This window comes from Pelodiscus sinensis, mitochondrion, assembly GCF_049634645.1.
Source record: "Pelodiscus sinensis mitochondrion, complete genome".
NCBI classification, from domain to species: Eukaryota; Metazoa; Chordata; order Testudines; family Trionychidae; genus Pelodiscus; species Pelodiscus sinensis.
Window position 1 is genome coordinate 1 of NC_068236.1, and position 17,042 is coordinate 17,042.

A 17,042-nucleotide genomic window follows, 5' to 3' on the forward strand; every position below is an offset into this window, starting at 1 on the left:
GTTATTGTAGCTTAACATAAAGCATGGCACTGAAGACGCCAAGATGGATATTAATAAAACCCAAATAACACAAAGATTTGGTCCTAATCTTAATGTTACTTTTTACTAAACCTACACATGTAAGTATCAGCAAACCAGTGAAAATGCCCTAAAAGTCCACACCAGACAAAAGGAGCTGGTATCAGGCACGCCACGACAGCCCAAAACACCTTGCTTCGCCACACCCCCAAGGGTACTACAACAGTGATTAACTTTAAGCAATAAGCATAAGCTTGACTTAGTTATAGTAAATTACATTTAGGGTTGGTAAATCTCGTGCCAGCCACCGCGGTTATACAAGAAACCCAAAGCAACAACAACAACGGCGTAAAATGTGGTTAAACCAAATTCATAAAAACCTAAGGTTGCCCCTTCCACCAAACTGTCATACGTAAAGTACAAATCAACCCAATACGAAAGTAACCTTAATATATTAGAAAACTTGAATCCACGATCGTTAAGACACAAACTGGGATTAGATACCCCACTATGCTTAACCCTAAACTTAGATACTTTAAATACAAAATTATCCGCCAGAAAACTACGAGCAAAACGCTTAAAACTCCAAGGACTTGGCGGTACCTCAAATCCACCTAGAGGAGCCTGTTCTATAATCGATAATCCACGATAAACCTCACCATCCTTTGCCAACTCAGCCTATATACCACCGTCACAGCCTACCTTATGAAAGTCAAAAAGTAAGCTCAATAGCTGTTACAGCTAAAAAGTCAGGTCAAGGTGTAGCCAATTAAGATGGAAGAAATGGGCTACATTTTCTATAATAGAAATCAAAACCACGGAACAGAACTGTGAAACACAGTCTAGATTAAGAAGGATTTAGCAGTAAATTGCGAGCAGAGAGCCCAATTTAAAGCGGACCTGAGGTGCGCACACACCGCCCGTCACCCCCATCAACCAACAAATTCTCAACCGTAAATAACACCTTATCCAACACAAACAGATGGGGCAAGTCGTAACAAGGTAAGTGTACCGGAAGGTGTACTTGGACTACAAAATATAGCTTAACCTAAAGCATTCAGTTTACACCTGAAACATACCCACCAAACCAGGGTTATTTTGAGCAAAAATCCTTAGCTCGATTAACTATCATAACCTAACTAAACCATAATATTTATTAAAACCAAACTAAAACATTCTCATTAATCCTAGTACGGGCGACAGAAAAGATTACACGAAGCAATATAAATAGTACCGCAAGGGAAAATTGAAAAAAATGAATTTAAACCTAAGCAAAAAAAAGCAAAGGTTAAACCTTGTACCTTTTGCATTATGATTTAGCCAGCAAAAACTAAGCAAAGAGAACTGAAGTTTAAAACCCCGAAACTAAGTGAGCTACTCAAAGGCAGCTAATTAATCCAAAGCTACAATCATCTCTGTGGCAAAAGAGTGATAAGACCTTTAAGTAGAGGTGAAAAGCCTAACGAACCTAGTGATAGCTGGTTGCTCAATAAAAGAGTATAAGCTCAACCCTAAACAATCTAAAAACAACCAAAAGTTCAAAGAAAATTTTAGGAGCTATTCAATTAGGGTACAGCCAAATTGAAACAGGATACAACCTATAAACGAAGGATAAAACACCCAACAATTTAACCTACGTAGGCCTTAAAGCAGCCACCACCAAAGAAAGCGTCAAAGCTCCACCTATACAAATATTAACAATAATTTACTCCTCAAACAACACTGAGCCATTCTACTAAAATAGAAGAACTAATGCTAAAATGAGTAACAAGAAGATAAACTTCTCTTTATACGCCAGCTTAAATCAGAACAGACAAACTACTGATTATTAACAACCTTTATAAGAACAACAACATTAAACACAACATATAACATAAACTGTTAACCCAACACAGGAGCGTAAGATAAGAAAGATTAAAAGTTGTAAAAGGAACTAAGCAAACAAAGAACCCGACTGTTTACCAAAAACATAGCCCCTAGCAACAACAAGTATTAGGGGTGATGCCTGCCCAGTGATAATATTCAACGGCCGCGGTATCCTAACCGTGCAAAGGTAGCGTAATCACTTGTCCTTTAAATAAGGACTCGTATGAAAGGCTAAACGAGGCTCTACCTGTCTCTTACAGCTAATCAGTGAAATTGATCTCCCTGTGCAAAAGCAGGAATACAAATATAAGACGAGAAGACCCTGTGGAACTTCAAATAAATCATCAACCAACACCACACTTACCCTAATGGTTTATAAACAAAGTAATAACTGATGCATACTTTTGGTTGGGGCGACCTCGGAGCAAAACAAAACCTCCGAAAAAAGAACACAACCCTTTACTTAGCCAAACAAATCAAAGTGTTTACAACAAAATGATCCAATCTATTTGATCAACGAACAAAGCTACCCCAGGGATAACAGCGCAATCCCGTCACAGAGTCCTTATCGACGACGGGGTTTACGACCTCGATGTTGGATCAGGACATCCTAATGGTGCAACAGCTATTAAGGGTTCGTTTGTTCAACGATTAAAGTCCTACGTGATCTGAGTTCAGACCGGAGTAATCCAGGTCGGTTTCTATCTATAATTTAATCTTTTCCAGTACGAAAGGACCGAAAAGAAAAGGCCCATATTAATAATACGCCTTAAACTTATATTAGTGAATATAACTAAACTAACAATAAGAATACTACCACTAACCCAAAACACAGGGTTAATTGGGGTGGCAGAGCCAGGTAATCAATGCAAAAGACCTAAACCCTTTATTCAGGGGTTCAACTCCCCTCCCCAATTATGTCTTCATTACTATCTAATTTATTATCACCCTTAATGTATATAATTCCCATTTTAATTGCCGTAGCCTTCTTTACTTTAATTGAACGAAAAATCCTAGGTTATATACAACTACGAAAAGGCCCTAATATCGTAGGTCCATACGGCCTATTACAACCCGTAGCAGATGGAATAAAATTATTTACAAAAGAACCGATCTACCCTATAAATTCATCCCCCATACTATTTATCCTTGCCCCAACCCTCGCCCTATTACTAGCCCTATCAGTTTGAATACCACTACCAATACCATTCCCACTTGCAAACCTTAATTTAGGCTTCCTTTTCTTAATCGCCATTTCTAGCTTTACAGTATACTCAATTATATGGTCCGGTTGAGCCTCAAACTCAAAATACGCCCTAATAGGAGCCCTACGAGCAGTCGCACAAACCATCTCCTACGAAGTAACCCTAGGCATCATTCTTATCTCAATAGTCTTATTCTGCGGCGACTTCAACATGCAAACCTTTATAACAACTCAGGAACCAATACTACTAGTTTTCTCCTCATGACCATTAATAATAATATGATATATTTCTACCCTAGCAGAAACAAACCGATCACCATTCGACCTCACAGAAGGAGAATCCGAACTCGTATCCGGTTTTAATGTAGAGTATGCCGCAGGTCCATTCGCATTATTATTTTTAGCAGAGTATGCCAACATCCTAATAATAAACATAATTACCACTATTATATTCCTCAATTCACCTATAACTACTAACCAACCAGAATTATTCACCACATTTCTAATCCTAAAAACCATACTATTATCAGCAAGCTTCCTATGAGTACGCGCCTCCTACCCACGATTCCGATATGATCAACTAATATTTTTATTATGAAAAAACTTTCTTCCCATCACATTAGCATTATGCCTATGACATAGCTCTATAATTATTACATTTGCTGGACTACCCCCCATACTCTAGGACACGTGCCTGAATTAAAGGATTACCTTGATAGGGTAAATAACAGAGGTTTAAACCCTCTCGTCTCCTTAGAAAAATAGGATTTGAACCTACACCTAAGAGATCAAAACTCTTTATACTCCCATTATATTATATTCTACTCTATTCTAGTAAAGTCAGCTAATCAAGCTTTTGGGGCCCATACCCCAACAATGTTGGTTTAAATCCTTCCTCTACTAATGAATCCACACGCAAACATAATTATTATATCAAGCTTAATTTTAGGACCAATAATCACAATCACAAGCAATCACTGAATTATAGCATGAGTAGGACTAGAAATCAATATATTAGCAATCATCCCACTAATCGGCCAAACAACAACAACCCACGAGCAATTCGAAGCCTCCATTAAATACTTCTTAACCCAAGCCGCAGCTTCATCATTACTCCTATTCTCTATTATTAACAATGTTTGAAACACAGGACAATTCGACATCACACAACCAACAAACACACTATCCAGCACAATAATGACTGCTGCACTAACAATGAAGCTAGGATTAGCCCCATTCCATTATTGACTCCCAGAAACCCTACAAGGCACCACAACAATAATAACCTTAATCCTAACAACCTGACAAAAACTAGCCCCACTAACTCTACTAATAATAATTAACCAATCCTTAAACACATCATTATTAGTAACACTAAGCCTACTATCTATAATAATTGGAGGATGAGGAGGATTAAACCAAACCCAACTACGAAAAATCATAGCATTTTCTTCAATTGCACATCTAGGATGAATAACCATAATCCTAACCTTATCAACTAAACTAACATTATTAACCTTTTATACATACATTACCTTAACTACAACAATACTATTAACAATCAAACTATTAGAGACCAACAAAATATCCACAGCAATAACATCATGAACAAAATCACCCATATTAAACGCCACAATAATACTTAACTTAATATCACTAGCAGGCCTCCCCCCATTAACAGGATTCATACCAAAATGATTAATTCTCCAAGAACTAACCAAAAACCACATAACAATCATTGCAGCAACATCAGCCATCCTCTCATTACTAAGCCTATTCTTCTATATCCGAATCGCATACTACTCAACCATCACATTACCCCCAAACATAACTAATTATTCACAACAATGACGACATAAAAATCAACAAAAACCCTATTTACCCTTAATAATTATTACCTCCTCCATACTCACTCCAATCATACCCACATTTATAATAATTTTATAGAAACTTAGGATAACGTTTAAACCAGGGGCCTTCAACCCCCCAAATAAGAGCCAAACAACTCTTAGTTTCTGCAACCACCCACTAAGACTTATAAGACCTTATCCTATATCTTCTGAATGCAACCCAGACACTTTAATTAAGCTAAAGCCTTACTAGACAAATGGGCCTTGATCCCATAAACAATTTAGTTAACAGCTAAACACCCTATCCAGCGGGCTTTTGCCTAAAAATTTCCCGCTTTAAAAACAAAAGCGGGAAAACCAAGGCACAATCTAAAGTGATTTCCAGATTTGCAATCTGGCGTGAATTTCACTACAAGGTTTGGTAAGAAGGGGAATTAACCCCTGTGAAAAGGTTTACAGCCTAACGCCTACTCAGCCATCTTACCAGTGACTTTAACCCGTTGATTATTTTCTACTAATCATAAAGATATCGGCACCCTTTACTTAATTTTCGGTGCCTGAGCAGGTATAGTTGGCACAGCCTTAAGCTTATTAATCCGAGCAGAACTAAGTCAACCTGGCACTCTTTTAGGGGACGACCAGATTTATAATGTAATTGTTACAGCACATGCTTTTGTTATGATCTTCTTTATAGTCATACCTGTAATAATTGGGGGATTCGGTAACTGACTTGTACCCTTAATAATTGGAGCCCCAGACATAGCATTCCCACGAATAAATAATATAAGTTTTTGACTACTACCCCCCTCATTACTACTTCTCCTAGCCTCATCAGGCATTGAAACAGGAGCAGGAACTGGCTGAACCGTTTATCCCCCATTAGCTAGCAACCTAGCCCATGTGGGCGCATCAGTAGACTTAACTATTTTCTCCTTACATCTAGCTGGAGTATCTTCAATCCTTGGGGCTATCAATTTTATTACTACAGCTATTAATATAAAATCCCCAACAATATCACAATACCAAACTCCCTTATTCGTTTGATCAGTAGTTATTACAGCCGTACTACTATTACTTTCACTACCAGTGTTAGCCGCAGGCATTACAATATTACTCACAGATCGAAACCTGAATACTACCTTTTTTGATCCTTCTGGGGGAGGAGATCCTATCCTATATCAACATTTATTCTGATTCTTCGGTCACCCAGAAGTTTATATCCTCATCCTCCCTGGGTTTGGCATAATCTCCCATGTAGTAACGTACTATGCTAATAAAAAAGAACCATTCGGCTATATGGGAATAGTATGAGCAATAATATCAATTGGTTTCCTAGGATTCATTGTATGGGCCCATCATATATTCACTGTAGGAATAGATGTAGACACACGAGCCTACTTTACATCAGCTACAATAATTATTGCTATCCCGACCGGAGTAAAAGTATTTAGTTGATTAGCCACATTACACGGAGGCCTCATTAAATGAGATGCTGCTATACTATGAGCCTTAGGTTTCATCTTCCTATTTACAATTGGAGGCTTAACAGGTATCGTTTTAGCCAACTCATCATTAGACATTGTATTACACGACACATACTACGTCGTAGCCCACTTCCACTATGTATTATCAATAGGAGCTGTATTTGCCATTATAGCAGGTTTTACCCATTGATTTCCACTTTTCTCTGGCTATTCATTACACCAAACCTGAACCAAAGTACATTTTGGGGTAATATTTGCAGGTGTAAATATAACATTTTTCCCACAACACTTCCTAGGGTTAGCAGGTATACCACGACGCTATTCTGACTACCCAGATGCCTACACCCTATGAAACACTATCTCATCTATCGGATCATTAATTTCCCTAATTGCAGTAATCATAATAATATTTATCATCTGAGAAGCATTCTCATCAAAACGAAAAGTTACAATAATTGAACTCACAACCACCAACGTAGAATGACTTCACGGATGCCCCCCTCCATATCACACCTATGAAGAACCCACCCATGTACAAAACACAAGAAAGGAAGGATTTGAACCTCCTTAAGTTAGTTTCAAGCCAACCACATGACCTTCATGTTTCTTTCTCAAAGACGTTAGTAAACACATTACATAGCTTTGTCAAAGCTAAATTATAGGTTTAAATCCTTTACGACTTAATGGCCCACCCATTACAATTAGGATTCCAAGACGCAATATCACCAATTATAGAAGAATTATTACACTTTCATGACCATACCTTAATAATTGTATTCTTAATCAGTACCATAGTACTTTATATCATCACATCAATAATAACAACAAAATTAACACATACTAACACTATAAATGCCCAAGAAGTAGAAATTATTTGAACTATCCTCCCAGCTATTGTCCTAATTACTATTGCATTACCCTCATTACGCGTCTTATATTTGATAGACGAAATTAACAACCCATATTTAACCATCAAAGCTATAGGCCATCAATGATACTGAACCTACGAATACACCGATTACGAAAACCTCGAATTCGACTCATACATAATCCCAACCCAAGACCTACCAAAAGGGTATTTTCGATTACTAGAAGTTGATCACCGTATGGTAGTTCCAATAGAATCTCCTATTCGAATATTAATTTCAGCCGAAGACGTTTTACATTCATGAGCAATACCATCATTAGGGGTAAAAACCGATGCCATCCCAGGACGATTAAATCAAACAACCTTCACTATAACACGCCCAGGTATTTTCTACGGACAATGCTCAGAAATCTGCGGAGCAAACCACAGCTTTATACCAATCGTAGTAGAATCAATTCCACTAAAACATTTCGAAAACTGATCCTCACTAATACTCTCCTAAACATTACAGAAGCTAAACAAGGTAGCACTAGCCTTTTAAGCTAGAGAAGGGAGACGCCCGCCTCCCCTTAATGATATGCCACAATTAAATCCTAACCCATGATTATCCATTTTATTAACCACATGATTAGTCTATATTGTAATTTATCAACCAAAAATTATCTCACTCCTACAAACAAATAGCATCAGTCACAACCTTAAACCCTTAAATATTAATTCCTGAAACTGACCATGAACTTAACAATTTTTGATCAATTCTTAAGCCCACAAATCCTAGGATTACCATTAATAACCTTAGCCATTATTTTATCATCAATAGTATGACCCTCCCAAAACAATCGATGATTAAACAATCGCCTTTCAACTTTACAATCATGATTTATTAGTACAATTACAAAACAACTAATAATACCAATCAATAAGCCAGGACATCAATGATCTACAATCTTAATATCATTAATTATTCTTCTACTAACTATTAACCTATTAGGATTATTACCATACACATTCACACCAACCACACAACTCTCAATAAATATAGCACTAGCTATTCCATTATGATTAGCCACCGTACTCACAGGATTACGAAACCAAACAACAAAATCTCTAGGACACCTTTTACCAGAAGGTACGCCCGCTCCACTTATCCCAACCCTTATTATCATCGAAACTATTAGTTTACTAATCCGACCTTTAGCTTTAGGTGTGCGACTAACAGCCAACCTGACAGCTGGACATCTATTAATTCAATTAATCTCCACCACCATCATCATCCTGTTACCAACAGCACCAATATTATCTATACTAACCTCAATTATCCTATTATTACTAACACTACTAGAATTAGCTGTCGCATTGATCCAAGCATACGTATTCGTTTTACTATTAAGCCTATACTTACAAGAAAATGTCTAATGGCCCACCAAACACATGCCTACCACATAGTAGACCCAAGCCCATGACCCCTAACAGGAGCAACAGCAGCATTACTATTAACCTCAGGCCTAGCAATATGATTTCACTATAACTCAACAACACTAATAGCCTTAGGTCTACTAACTACACTCATAACAATGATACAATGATGACGAGATATTGTACGAGAAAGTACATTTCAAGGACACCATACTATACCTGTACAAAAAGGCCTACGATACGGAATAATTCTATTCATCACATCAGAAGTATTCTTTTTTATCGGTTTCTTCTGAGCTTTCTACCATTCAAGTCTAGCCCCAACCCCAGAACTAGGAGGAAACTGACCTCCAACAGGAATTCACCCATTAAACCCATTCGAAGTCCCTTTATTAAACACAGCAGTACTATTAGCTTCAGGTGTAACAATCACCTGAGCTCACCATAGCCTAATAGCAGCCAACCGAAACCAATCAATTCAAGCACTAACTATTACTGTTACATTAGGGTTATACTTCACAGCCCTACAAGCCATAGAGTATTATGAGGCACCATTCACAATCGCCGATGGAGTCTATGGCTCCACATTCTTCGTAGCAACAGGATTTCATGGTCTACATGTAATTATTGGATCAACATTCCTAATCGTATGCCTACTACGACTAATCAAATTCCACTTCACCACTGCCCACCACTTTGGTTTTGAAGCAGCCGCATGATATTGACACTTTGTAGATGTCGTCTGACTGTTCCTATATATTTCAATTTACTGATGAGGCTCATACTTTTCTAATATAATCAGTATAAATGACTTCCAATCATTTAGTTTCAGTTACAAACCTGAAGAAAAGTAATGAATACAACAACCTCACTCATTATTCTAGCATTAATTATCTCAATTACCCTAATTATTCTTAATAACCAATTAACTATAACAAAACCAAATAATGATAAATTATCCCCATACGAATGTGGATTCGACCCATTAAAAACCATACGCCTACCATTCTCAATTCGCTTTTTCCTTAGTAGCAATTCTATTTCTACTATTTGACTTAGTATTGCACTCCTTCTACCCCTCCCATGAGCCATTCAATTAATAACTCCTATACACACCCTTACATGAACTATTACTATCCTCCTCCTCCTTACATTTGGTTTCATTTACGAATGGACCCAAGGAGGACTAGAATGAGCAGAATAGGTAACTAATTTAAACAAAAAATAACTAATTTCGACTTAGCTAATCATGATTAATAAACATGGTTACCTTATGACACCCTTACACCTCAGCTATTTTATAACATTTATTATCAGCATAACAGGATTCATACTCCACCGAACCTCTTTAATTTCAACCTTACTATGTTTAGAAGCCATAATACTATCATTATTTATCGCCACATCAGTATGCCCAATTCAACTCCAAACCACATCATTTATATTAAATCCTATGTTAATCCTGACATTTTCAGCATGTGAGGCTAGCCTTGGGTTATCCCTACTAGTAGCATCATCACGAACTCACAACCCAAACAACCTACAAAACCTAAACCTCTTGCAATGTTAAAAATTATTATCCCAACAATCATATTAATCCCTACTACTACAATATGTAAACCAACACAATTATGATATACCACATTAATTCACAGCATACTAATTTCATTATTAAGCCTACAACTATTTTATCCCTCATTACAACCAATTATAAACTTCTCAAACCATAATCTACAACAGAACCAAACATCAACCCCTCTTATTATTTTATCATGCTGACTCACCCCGTTAATAATCTTAGCTAGTCAAAACCACCTATCAACAGAACCCTTATCACGAAAACGAACCTTCATTATTACTACAATTATTCTCCAAATATTACTTATCATAACATTCTCAACCACAGACCTAATAATATTTTTCGTACTTTTCGAAGCCACACTAATCCCAACATTAATAATAATTACACGATGAGGTAATCAAATAGAACGACTAAATGCTGGAACCTACTTCCTATTTTATACACTAATGGGATCACTACCTCTACTAGTTGCTTTGCTATCTCTATATTCCAACACAAACTCACTCTCCATCCTCACCATACAACTAAGCCCAACAATATTAAAAAATACATGAACAAACTCAATATGACTACTAGCCGCACTAACCGCCTTCATAATTAAAATACCACTATATGGTTTACATTTATGATTACCAAAAGCACATGTCGAAGCCCCAATTGCAGGGTCAATAATCTTAGCTGCCATCCTATTAAAACTAGGTGGATACGGCATTATCCGAATTATATCAACCACTAACTTCTTATCAAAAACACCATATTACCCATTCATAATTCTAGCATTATGAGGAATTATCATAACAAGTCTAATCTGCCTACGCCAAACAGACCTAAAATCACTAATTGCCTACTCATCAGTGAGCCATATAGGCCTTGTTACCGCTGCAACACTTACACAAACAGAATGAGCTTACACCGGAGCCATCACCCTTATAATTGCCCACGGCCTAACATCATCATTATTATTTTGCTTAGCTAATACCAAACTACGACGAATCCATAGCCGAACACTATTATTGACCCAAAATATACAACTATTACTCCCCCTAATAGGTACATGATGATTACTAGCTAGCCTAACCAATATAGCTCTCCCGCCCACCATCAATCTTATGGGTGAATTAACAATTATTACATCACTATTCAACTGATCTAACACTACAATCATCATTACAGGATTAGGCACCCTAATCACCGCCACCTATACCTTACACATGTTCTCCTCAACCCAATGGGGAGAATTACCACAACACATTAAAATTATAACACCATCACACACACGAGAACATCTCATTATAACACTCCACATCCTACCCATAATACTACTAATAATAAAACCAGAACTAATCTGAGGCCCACTCTACTGTTAATGTAGTTTAAAATAAAATATTAGACTGTGGCTCTAAAGATAGAAGTTTAAACCTTCTTATAAACCGAGAAAGTAATGATAGAAACTGCTAATTCCTATTGCCTGAGATTAAATTCACAGCTTTCTCACTTTCAAAGGATAACAGTTTAATCCACTGGTTTTAGGAACCACAACCTCTTGGTGCAATTCCAAGTGAAAGTAATGACAGCACTTTTTAACTCAACATTATTATTAACACTTATAATCCTCACCATCCCACTTATAAATCTACCATTAAGCATAAAACCAAAAACCGCTGTAAAAATAGCATTCTTCATTACCATAATTCCACTAATTATATTTATCTCCTCTAACACCGAATCTGTTATTACTAACTGATCTTGAACAATAACCTCAACATTCACAATATCAATAAGCTTAAAATTCGACCAATACTCCATCATATTCATCCCAGTAGCCCTTTATGTAACCTGATCCATCCTAGAGTTCACCCACTGATATATAACAACAGACCCTTATATCACAAAATTCTTTAAATATCTGTTAATCTTCCTAATCGCCATAATAACATTAGTTACCGCCAATAATATATTCCAATTCTTCATTGGATGAGAAGGCGTTGGAATTATATCTTTCATATTAATCGGTTGATGGCATAGCCGACTAGAAGCCTGCTCATCAGCCTTACAAGCCATTATCTACAACCGCGCAGGCGACATCGGATTAATCCTCACCATAGCTTGAATAGCAACAAACCTCAACTCATGAGAACTTCAACAAATCTTCTCCCACACTAACCCAATCCCATTACTTCCACTATTAAGCCTTACCCTAGCAGCAACTGGAAAATCAGCCCAATTTGGACTTCACCCATGACTACCAGCAGCAATAGAAGGCCCCACCCCAGTCTCAGCCCTACTCCACTCCAGCACTATAGTTGTAGCAGGTATTTTCCTACTTATCCGAACCCACCCAATACTTTCAACAAACAACACAGCCCTTACAGTCTGCCTTTGCCTCGGTGCTTTAACCACCCTATTTACAGCAATTTGTGCCACCACCCAAAATGATATTAAAAAAATCATTGCCTTCTCCACATCCAGCCAACTAGGCTTAATAATAGTAACCATTGGCCTTAATCAACCCCACTTAGCCTTCCTCCACATCACTATACATGCCTTCTTCAAAGCAATATTATTCCTATGTTCCGGCTTAATCATTCACAACCTAAATAATGAACAAGACATTCGAAAAATAGGAGGACTACATAAACCCCTCCCAATTACTTCCTCATGCCTAACTATCGGAAACCTAGCCTTATCAGGATTTCCATTCCTAACAGGATTTTACTCCAAAGACATCATCATCGAAACCATAAACACATCCCACATAAACGCCTGAGCCCTTCTCCTAACATTAACTGCAACCTCACTCACAGCAGCCTATAGCCTACGAATCACAATTCTTGTTCAAATAGGACAACCACGATTTCAGCCCATGCCTCCAATTAATGAAAATTATAACACAGCAACTAACCCTATCATTCGATTAGCAGCAGGAAGCATTATTGCCGGCTTACTAATCTCGCTAAATACAACCCCAATGAAAACACCACAAATAACCATACCCCACCACATAAAATTATCAGCATTAATCATAACAATCATAGGCTTAACCCTAGCCCTTGAACTAATCACAATAACTAACAAAAGCACAAAACCATCAAAAACCCACACCTTTTCAAATTTATTGATATACTTCAACACCTTAATCCACCGTTCACTTACCCTCCTCAACCTAAAATTTAGCCAAAACACTGCAACACACCTAACCGACCTAATTTGATACGAAAACATCGGCCCAAAATGAATAACAAAATCACAAACAAATCCTATCACAACAATATCATCACAAAAAGGACTAATCAAAATCTACCTTACCTCATTCCTACTATCAATCACCATACTCCTTCTTACCTAATAGAACGAATAGTTCCCCAGGCCAAACCACGTACCAAATCTAATACAACAAACAACGTCAACAATAAACCCCATCCCGCAATTAAAAATATTACACACCCATAATAATAAAACCACGACACCCCAACATAATCCATACGAACACTAAACAAACCACTAGCATCCATCACCACATCACCATACCCCTCTAAACTTCACTCATCAAAACAATACATAACTGCACCAACAACAAACAAAACATAACTAACTATACAAAATAAATCCACGTACCCACGCCAAGCCGAAGGGTAAGGATCCCCAGTCAAAGCCACAGAATAAGCAAAAACCACTAACATACCCCCCAAATAAATTAAAAACAAAACCAAAGAAATAAATGACCCACCCACCCCAACCAACATTAAACATCCAAAAACCGCCCCAAAAACCAAACCAACAACTCCATAATAAGGAGAGGGCCCAGAAGCTACACTAATAATTCAAAAAACAAAACAAACCTCAAATAAAAATATAAAAAACACCATTATTCTTGCCTGGACTTTAACCAAGACTAATGATTTGAAAAACCACCGTTGTATTCAACTACAAAAATTTTATGGCCACCAATCTACGAAAAAACCCACCCAATAATTAAAATCATTAACAACTCACTAATTGACCTACCAAGTCCATCCAACATTTCCATTTGATGAAACTTTGGATCATTATTAGGAGCCTGCTTAATACTCCAGATCATCACAGGCCTATTCCTAGCCATACATTACTCACCAAACATCTCAACAGCATTCTCATCAATCGCCCACATTACCCGAGATGTACAATACGGTTGACTAATCCGCAACATACACGCTAACGGAGCCTCACTATTCTTCATGTGTATCTACCTACATATTGGACGAGGCCTATACTACGGATCCTACCTTTATAAACAAACTTGAAACATCGGTGTAATCCTCCTACTACTAACCATAGCCACTGCATTCATGGGTTATGTCCTACCATGAGGACAAATATCATTCTGAGGGGCCACAGTTATTACAAACCTACTCTCAGCTATTCCATATATCGGTACTACAATAGTGCAATGAGTATGAGGTGGTTTCTCCGTAGACAACGCCACTTTAACACGATTCTTTACCCTACATTTTTTACTACCATTCATAATCCTAGGCCTAACCATAATTCACTTACTTTTATTACACGAAACAGGATCAAACAACCCAACAGGACTTAACTCAAACATTGACAAAATTCCATTCCACCCTTACTTCTCATACAAAGATCTCCTAGGATTCATAATAACACTTACCCTGCTTCTATCCATCGCCATATTTTACCCAAACCTACTAGGAGACCCAGATAACTTCACCCCAGCCAACCCACTATCCACCCCACCCCACATCAAACCAGAATGATATTTCCTATTCGCCTACGCTATCCTACGATCTATCCCTAACAAATTAGGAGGCGTACTAGCCCTACTACTCTCCATCTTAGTATTATTTATCCTACCCCTACTACACACATCAAAACAACGAACACTAACATTCCGCCCTATCACCCAAACACTATTCTGACTATTTGTAGCTAACCTTATAGTATTAACATGAATTGGGGGAAAACCAGTAGAAAACCCATTCATCACTATCGGCCAAACATCCTCCATCCTTTACTTTTTAATCCTACTAGTATTAATACCAATCTCAAACATAATCGAAAATAAAACAATCAATTAAAATACTCAAGTAGCTTAATAACCAAAGCATTGGTCTTGTAAACCAAAGAATGAAGGCCTCCCAACCTTCCTAGAGTACACCATTCACACATCAAAAGAAAAGGCTTTCAAACCTTCTTCCCCGGTCCCCAAAACCGGAATTTTATATTAAACTATCCTTTGTTTCCTTTTACACTTTTTTTCTTCTCCCGCACCCAAGAGACATTTTACCCCTCTTTTTACACTTTTTTCTTCTCCCGCACCCAAGAGACATTTTACCCCTCTTTTTTACACTTTTTTTCTTCTCCCGCACCCAAGAGACATTTTACCCCTCTTTTTTACACTTTTTTTCTTCTCCCGCACCCAAGAGACATTTTACCCCTCTTTTTTACACTTTTTTTCTTCTCCCGCACCCAAGAGACATTTTACCTCACCTATATAGCTCTCTTGTACCCAAGAGACATTTTACCCCTCTACAATCCCTATGTATTATTGTGCATTCATCTATTTTCCCCAAGCATATCACCAGTAATATTACCGTTAATCGTACTAATTACATTATATGATTAATTTTACATACACAGTATACAACACATGACTATTATCCCTCGACATTTAGACAATGGATTAAGGATACACTTATTTGTACCTGTTTTCCAACATGAATATCGCCGCAATACTTGTTTATCTCTTATTCTACCAACTCCCGAGAAATAAGCAACCCTTGTTAGTAAGATACTACATCACCAGTCTCAGGTCCATTAACAGTTGGCGTACATAACTGATCTATATCTGGCATCTGGTTGTTTTTTCAGGCACATAACACTATTAAAGTTCATACGTTTCCTTTTAAGAGGCCATCGGTTAATGTGTTCTATACATTCGTTCTATAACCTTGCATCATTTGATTACAGGCATATACTTGCGGGTTTTTTTTTCTCTCTGTGGTCTCAGGCCCCCATTGATGATGTCTACCAACTCAATGAAACTGGACTTACGTTCAAATTGCTTACTTCGCGCATACACTAAAAGGGTGCTAATTAATTAATGCTTGACGGACATAAAATTTATAAGAAACTCACAACACTAAATTACACGCATACACATACACATACACATACACATACACATACACATACACATACACATACACATACACATACACATACACATACACATACACATACACATNCACATRCACATRCACATRCACATRCACATRCACATGCACATGCACATGCACATGCACATGCACATGCACATGCACATGCACATGCACATGCACATRCACATRCACATRCACATRCACATACTATATTTTTTAGCTAAACCCCCCTACCCCCGTTAAACTAGCATTAATCCGCATAGCCACATAACCTCGTCAAACCCCAAAATCCGAGATGACTACACTGATGTAACACTAGCTTTTTGTAAGTTCAAATTATAGTAATAACTTACATTTATTTATATATCATATATATATCATATATATATCATATATATATCATATATATATCATATATATATCATATATATTTAACTTATTAAAACATTTTTACCTCATAGTACAGCACCTTAAACAGACAAAATTTACTCCACGACACAGTACATGCTGTAATATTTTAAGTTGTATCATATATATCATATATATCATATATATCATATATATCATATATATCATACACCCACTTTTATACC

The 17,042-nt window shown here is 37.2% G+C and overlaps 13 protein-coding genes and 24 non-coding genes across 37 annotated transcripts, besides 1 other annotated feature; 29 read left to right on the plus strand and 8 right to left on the minus strand. All coding sequences in view use genetic code 2, as the record gives it.

Annotated features, from left to right (window-relative positions):
• OQ067_mgt01 lies at positions 1 to 70 on the plus strand. The gene has a single exon. It is a non-coding gene; the product is annotated as a tRNA-Phe (tRNA).
• On the plus strand, positions 71 to 1,050 carry OQ067_mgr02. Its single transcript has one exon. It is a non-coding gene; the product is annotated as a 12S ribosomal RNA (ribosomal RNA).
• Positions 1,051 to 1,120, plus strand: OQ067_mgt02. Its single transcript has one exon. It is a non-coding gene; the product is annotated as a tRNA-Val (tRNA).
• On the plus strand, positions 1,121 to 2,724 carry OQ067_mgr01. The gene has a single exon. It is a non-coding gene; the product is annotated as a 16S ribosomal RNA (ribosomal RNA).
• On the plus strand, positions 2,725 to 2,801 carry OQ067_mgt03. The gene has a single exon. It is a non-coding gene; the product is annotated as a tRNA-Leu (tRNA).
• On the plus strand, positions 2,802 to 3,772 carry ND1 (NADH dehydrogenase subunit 1). The gene has a single exon. A coding segment is annotated over exon 1 (971 nt).
• Positions 3,773 to 3,842, plus strand: OQ067_mgt04. The gene has a single exon. It is a non-coding gene; the product is annotated as a tRNA-Ile (tRNA).
• On the minus strand, positions 3,842 to 3,912 carry OQ067_mgt05. Its single transcript has one exon. It is a non-coding gene; the product is annotated as a tRNA-Gln (tRNA).
• A 9-nt stretch (positions 3,913 to 3,921) lies between these two features.
• Positions 3,922 to 3,991, plus strand: OQ067_mgt06. The gene has a single exon. It is a non-coding gene; the product is annotated as a tRNA-Met (tRNA).
• ND2 (NADH dehydrogenase subunit 2) lies at positions 3,992 to 5,033 on the plus strand. Its single transcript has one exon. A coding segment is annotated over exon 1 (1,042 nt).
• Positions 5,034 to 5,117, plus strand: OQ067_mgt07. The gene has a single exon. It is a non-coding gene; the product is annotated as a tRNA-Trp (tRNA).
• On the minus strand, positions 5,118 to 5,186 carry OQ067_mgt08. Its single transcript has one exon. It is a non-coding gene; the product is annotated as a tRNA-Ala (tRNA).
• A 1-nt stretch (position 5,187) lies between these two features.
• Positions 5,188 to 5,261, minus strand: OQ067_mgt09. The gene has a single exon. It is a non-coding gene; the product is annotated as a tRNA-Asn (tRNA).
• Positions 5,262 to 5,292: 31 nt separating this feature from the next.
• Positions 5,293 to 5,357, minus strand: OQ067_mgt10. The gene has a single exon. It is a non-coding gene; the product is annotated as a tRNA-Cys (tRNA).
• On the minus strand, positions 5,358 to 5,423 carry OQ067_mgt11. Its single transcript has one exon. It is a non-coding gene; the product is annotated as a tRNA-Tyr (tRNA).
• Position 5,424: 1 nt separating this feature from the next.
• On the plus strand, positions 5,425 to 6,969 carry COX1 (cytochrome c oxidase subunit I). The gene has a single exon. The coding sequence runs from the start codon at positions 5,425 to 5,427 to the stop codon at positions 6,967 to 6,969; it is 1,545 nt and encodes a 514-aa protein (YP_010555699.1).
• On the minus strand, positions 6,965 to 7,035 carry OQ067_mgt12. Its single transcript has one exon. It is a non-coding gene; the product is annotated as a tRNA-Ser (tRNA).
• A 1-nt stretch (position 7,036) lies between these two features.
• On the plus strand, positions 7,037 to 7,105 carry OQ067_mgt13. The gene has a single exon. It is a non-coding gene; the product is annotated as a tRNA-Asp (tRNA).
• On the plus strand, positions 7,106 to 7,792 carry COX2 (cytochrome c oxidase subunit II). The gene has a single exon. It carries the CDS (start codon positions 7,106 to 7,108, stop codon positions 7,790 to 7,792), a length of 687 nt encoding a protein of 228 aa, YP_010555700.1.
• A 1-nt stretch (position 7,793) lies between these two features.
• On the plus strand, positions 7,794 to 7,866 carry OQ067_mgt14. Its single transcript has one exon. It is a non-coding gene; the product is annotated as a tRNA-Lys (tRNA).
• Position 7,867: 1 nt separating this feature from the next.
• Positions 7,868 to 8,032, plus strand: ATP8 (ATP synthase F0 subunit 8). Its single transcript has one exon. It carries the CDS (start codon positions 7,868 to 7,870, stop codon positions 8,030 to 8,032), a length of 165 nt encoding a protein of 54 aa, YP_010555701.1.
• On the plus strand, positions 8,023 to 8,706 carry ATP6 (ATP synthase F0 subunit 6). The gene has a single exon. The coding sequence runs from the start codon at positions 8,023 to 8,025 to the stop codon at positions 8,704 to 8,706; it is 684 nt and encodes a 227-aa protein (YP_010555702.1).
• COX3 (cytochrome c oxidase subunit III) lies at positions 8,706 to 9,489 on the plus strand. Its single transcript has one exon. A coding segment is annotated over exon 1 (784 nt).
• On the plus strand, positions 9,490 to 9,559 carry OQ067_mgt15. Its single transcript has one exon. It is a non-coding gene; the product is annotated as a tRNA-Gly (tRNA).
• On the plus strand, positions 9,560 to 9,908 carry ND3 (NADH dehydrogenase subunit 3). The gene has a single exon. A coding segment is annotated over exon 1 (349 nt).
• OQ067_mgt16 lies at positions 9,909 to 9,979 on the plus strand. Its single transcript has one exon. It is a non-coding gene; the product is annotated as a tRNA-Arg (tRNA).
• Positions 9,980 to 10,276, plus strand: ND4L (NADH dehydrogenase subunit 4L). Its single transcript has one exon. The coding sequence runs from the start codon at positions 9,980 to 9,982 to the stop codon at positions 10,274 to 10,276; it is 297 nt and encodes a 98-aa protein (YP_010555705.1).
• On the plus strand, positions 10,270 to 11,650 carry ND4 (NADH dehydrogenase subunit 4). The gene has a single exon. A coding segment is annotated over exon 1 (1,381 nt).
• On the plus strand, positions 11,651 to 11,720 carry OQ067_mgt17. Its single transcript has one exon. It is a non-coding gene; the product is annotated as a tRNA-His (tRNA).
• OQ067_mgt18 lies at positions 11,721 to 11,782 on the plus strand. Its single transcript has one exon. It is a non-coding gene; the product is annotated as a tRNA-Ser (tRNA).
• Positions 11,782 to 11,855, plus strand: OQ067_mgt19. Its single transcript has one exon. It is a non-coding gene; the product is annotated as a tRNA-Leu (tRNA).
• On the plus strand, positions 11,856 to 13,634 carry ND5 (NADH dehydrogenase subunit 5). The gene has a single exon. It carries the CDS (start codon positions 11,856 to 11,858, stop codon positions 13,632 to 13,634), a length of 1,779 nt encoding a protein of 592 aa, YP_010555707.1.
• On the minus strand, positions 13,630 to 14,154 carry ND6 (NADH dehydrogenase subunit 6). The gene has a single exon. The coding sequence runs from the start codon at positions 14,152 to 14,154 to the stop codon at positions 13,630 to 13,632; it is 525 nt and encodes a 174-aa protein (YP_010555708.1).
• A 1-nt stretch (position 14,155) lies between these two features.
• On the minus strand, positions 14,156 to 14,222 carry OQ067_mgt20. Its single transcript has one exon. It is a non-coding gene; the product is annotated as a tRNA-Glu (tRNA).
• Positions 14,221 to 15,366, plus strand: CYTB (cytochrome b). The gene has a single exon. It carries the CDS (start codon positions 14,221 to 14,223, stop codon positions 15,364 to 15,366), a length of 1,146 nt encoding a protein of 381 aa, YP_010555709.1.
• Positions 15,367 to 15,369: 3 nt separating this feature from the next.
• OQ067_mgt21 lies at positions 15,370 to 15,443 on the plus strand. The gene has a single exon. It is a non-coding gene; the product is annotated as a tRNA-Thr (tRNA).
• A 13-nt stretch (positions 15,444 to 15,456) lies between these two features.
• Positions 15,457 to 15,527, plus strand: OQ067_mgt22. Its single transcript has one exon. It is a non-coding gene; the product is annotated as a tRNA-Pro (tRNA).
• Positions 15,528 to 17,042: a D loop.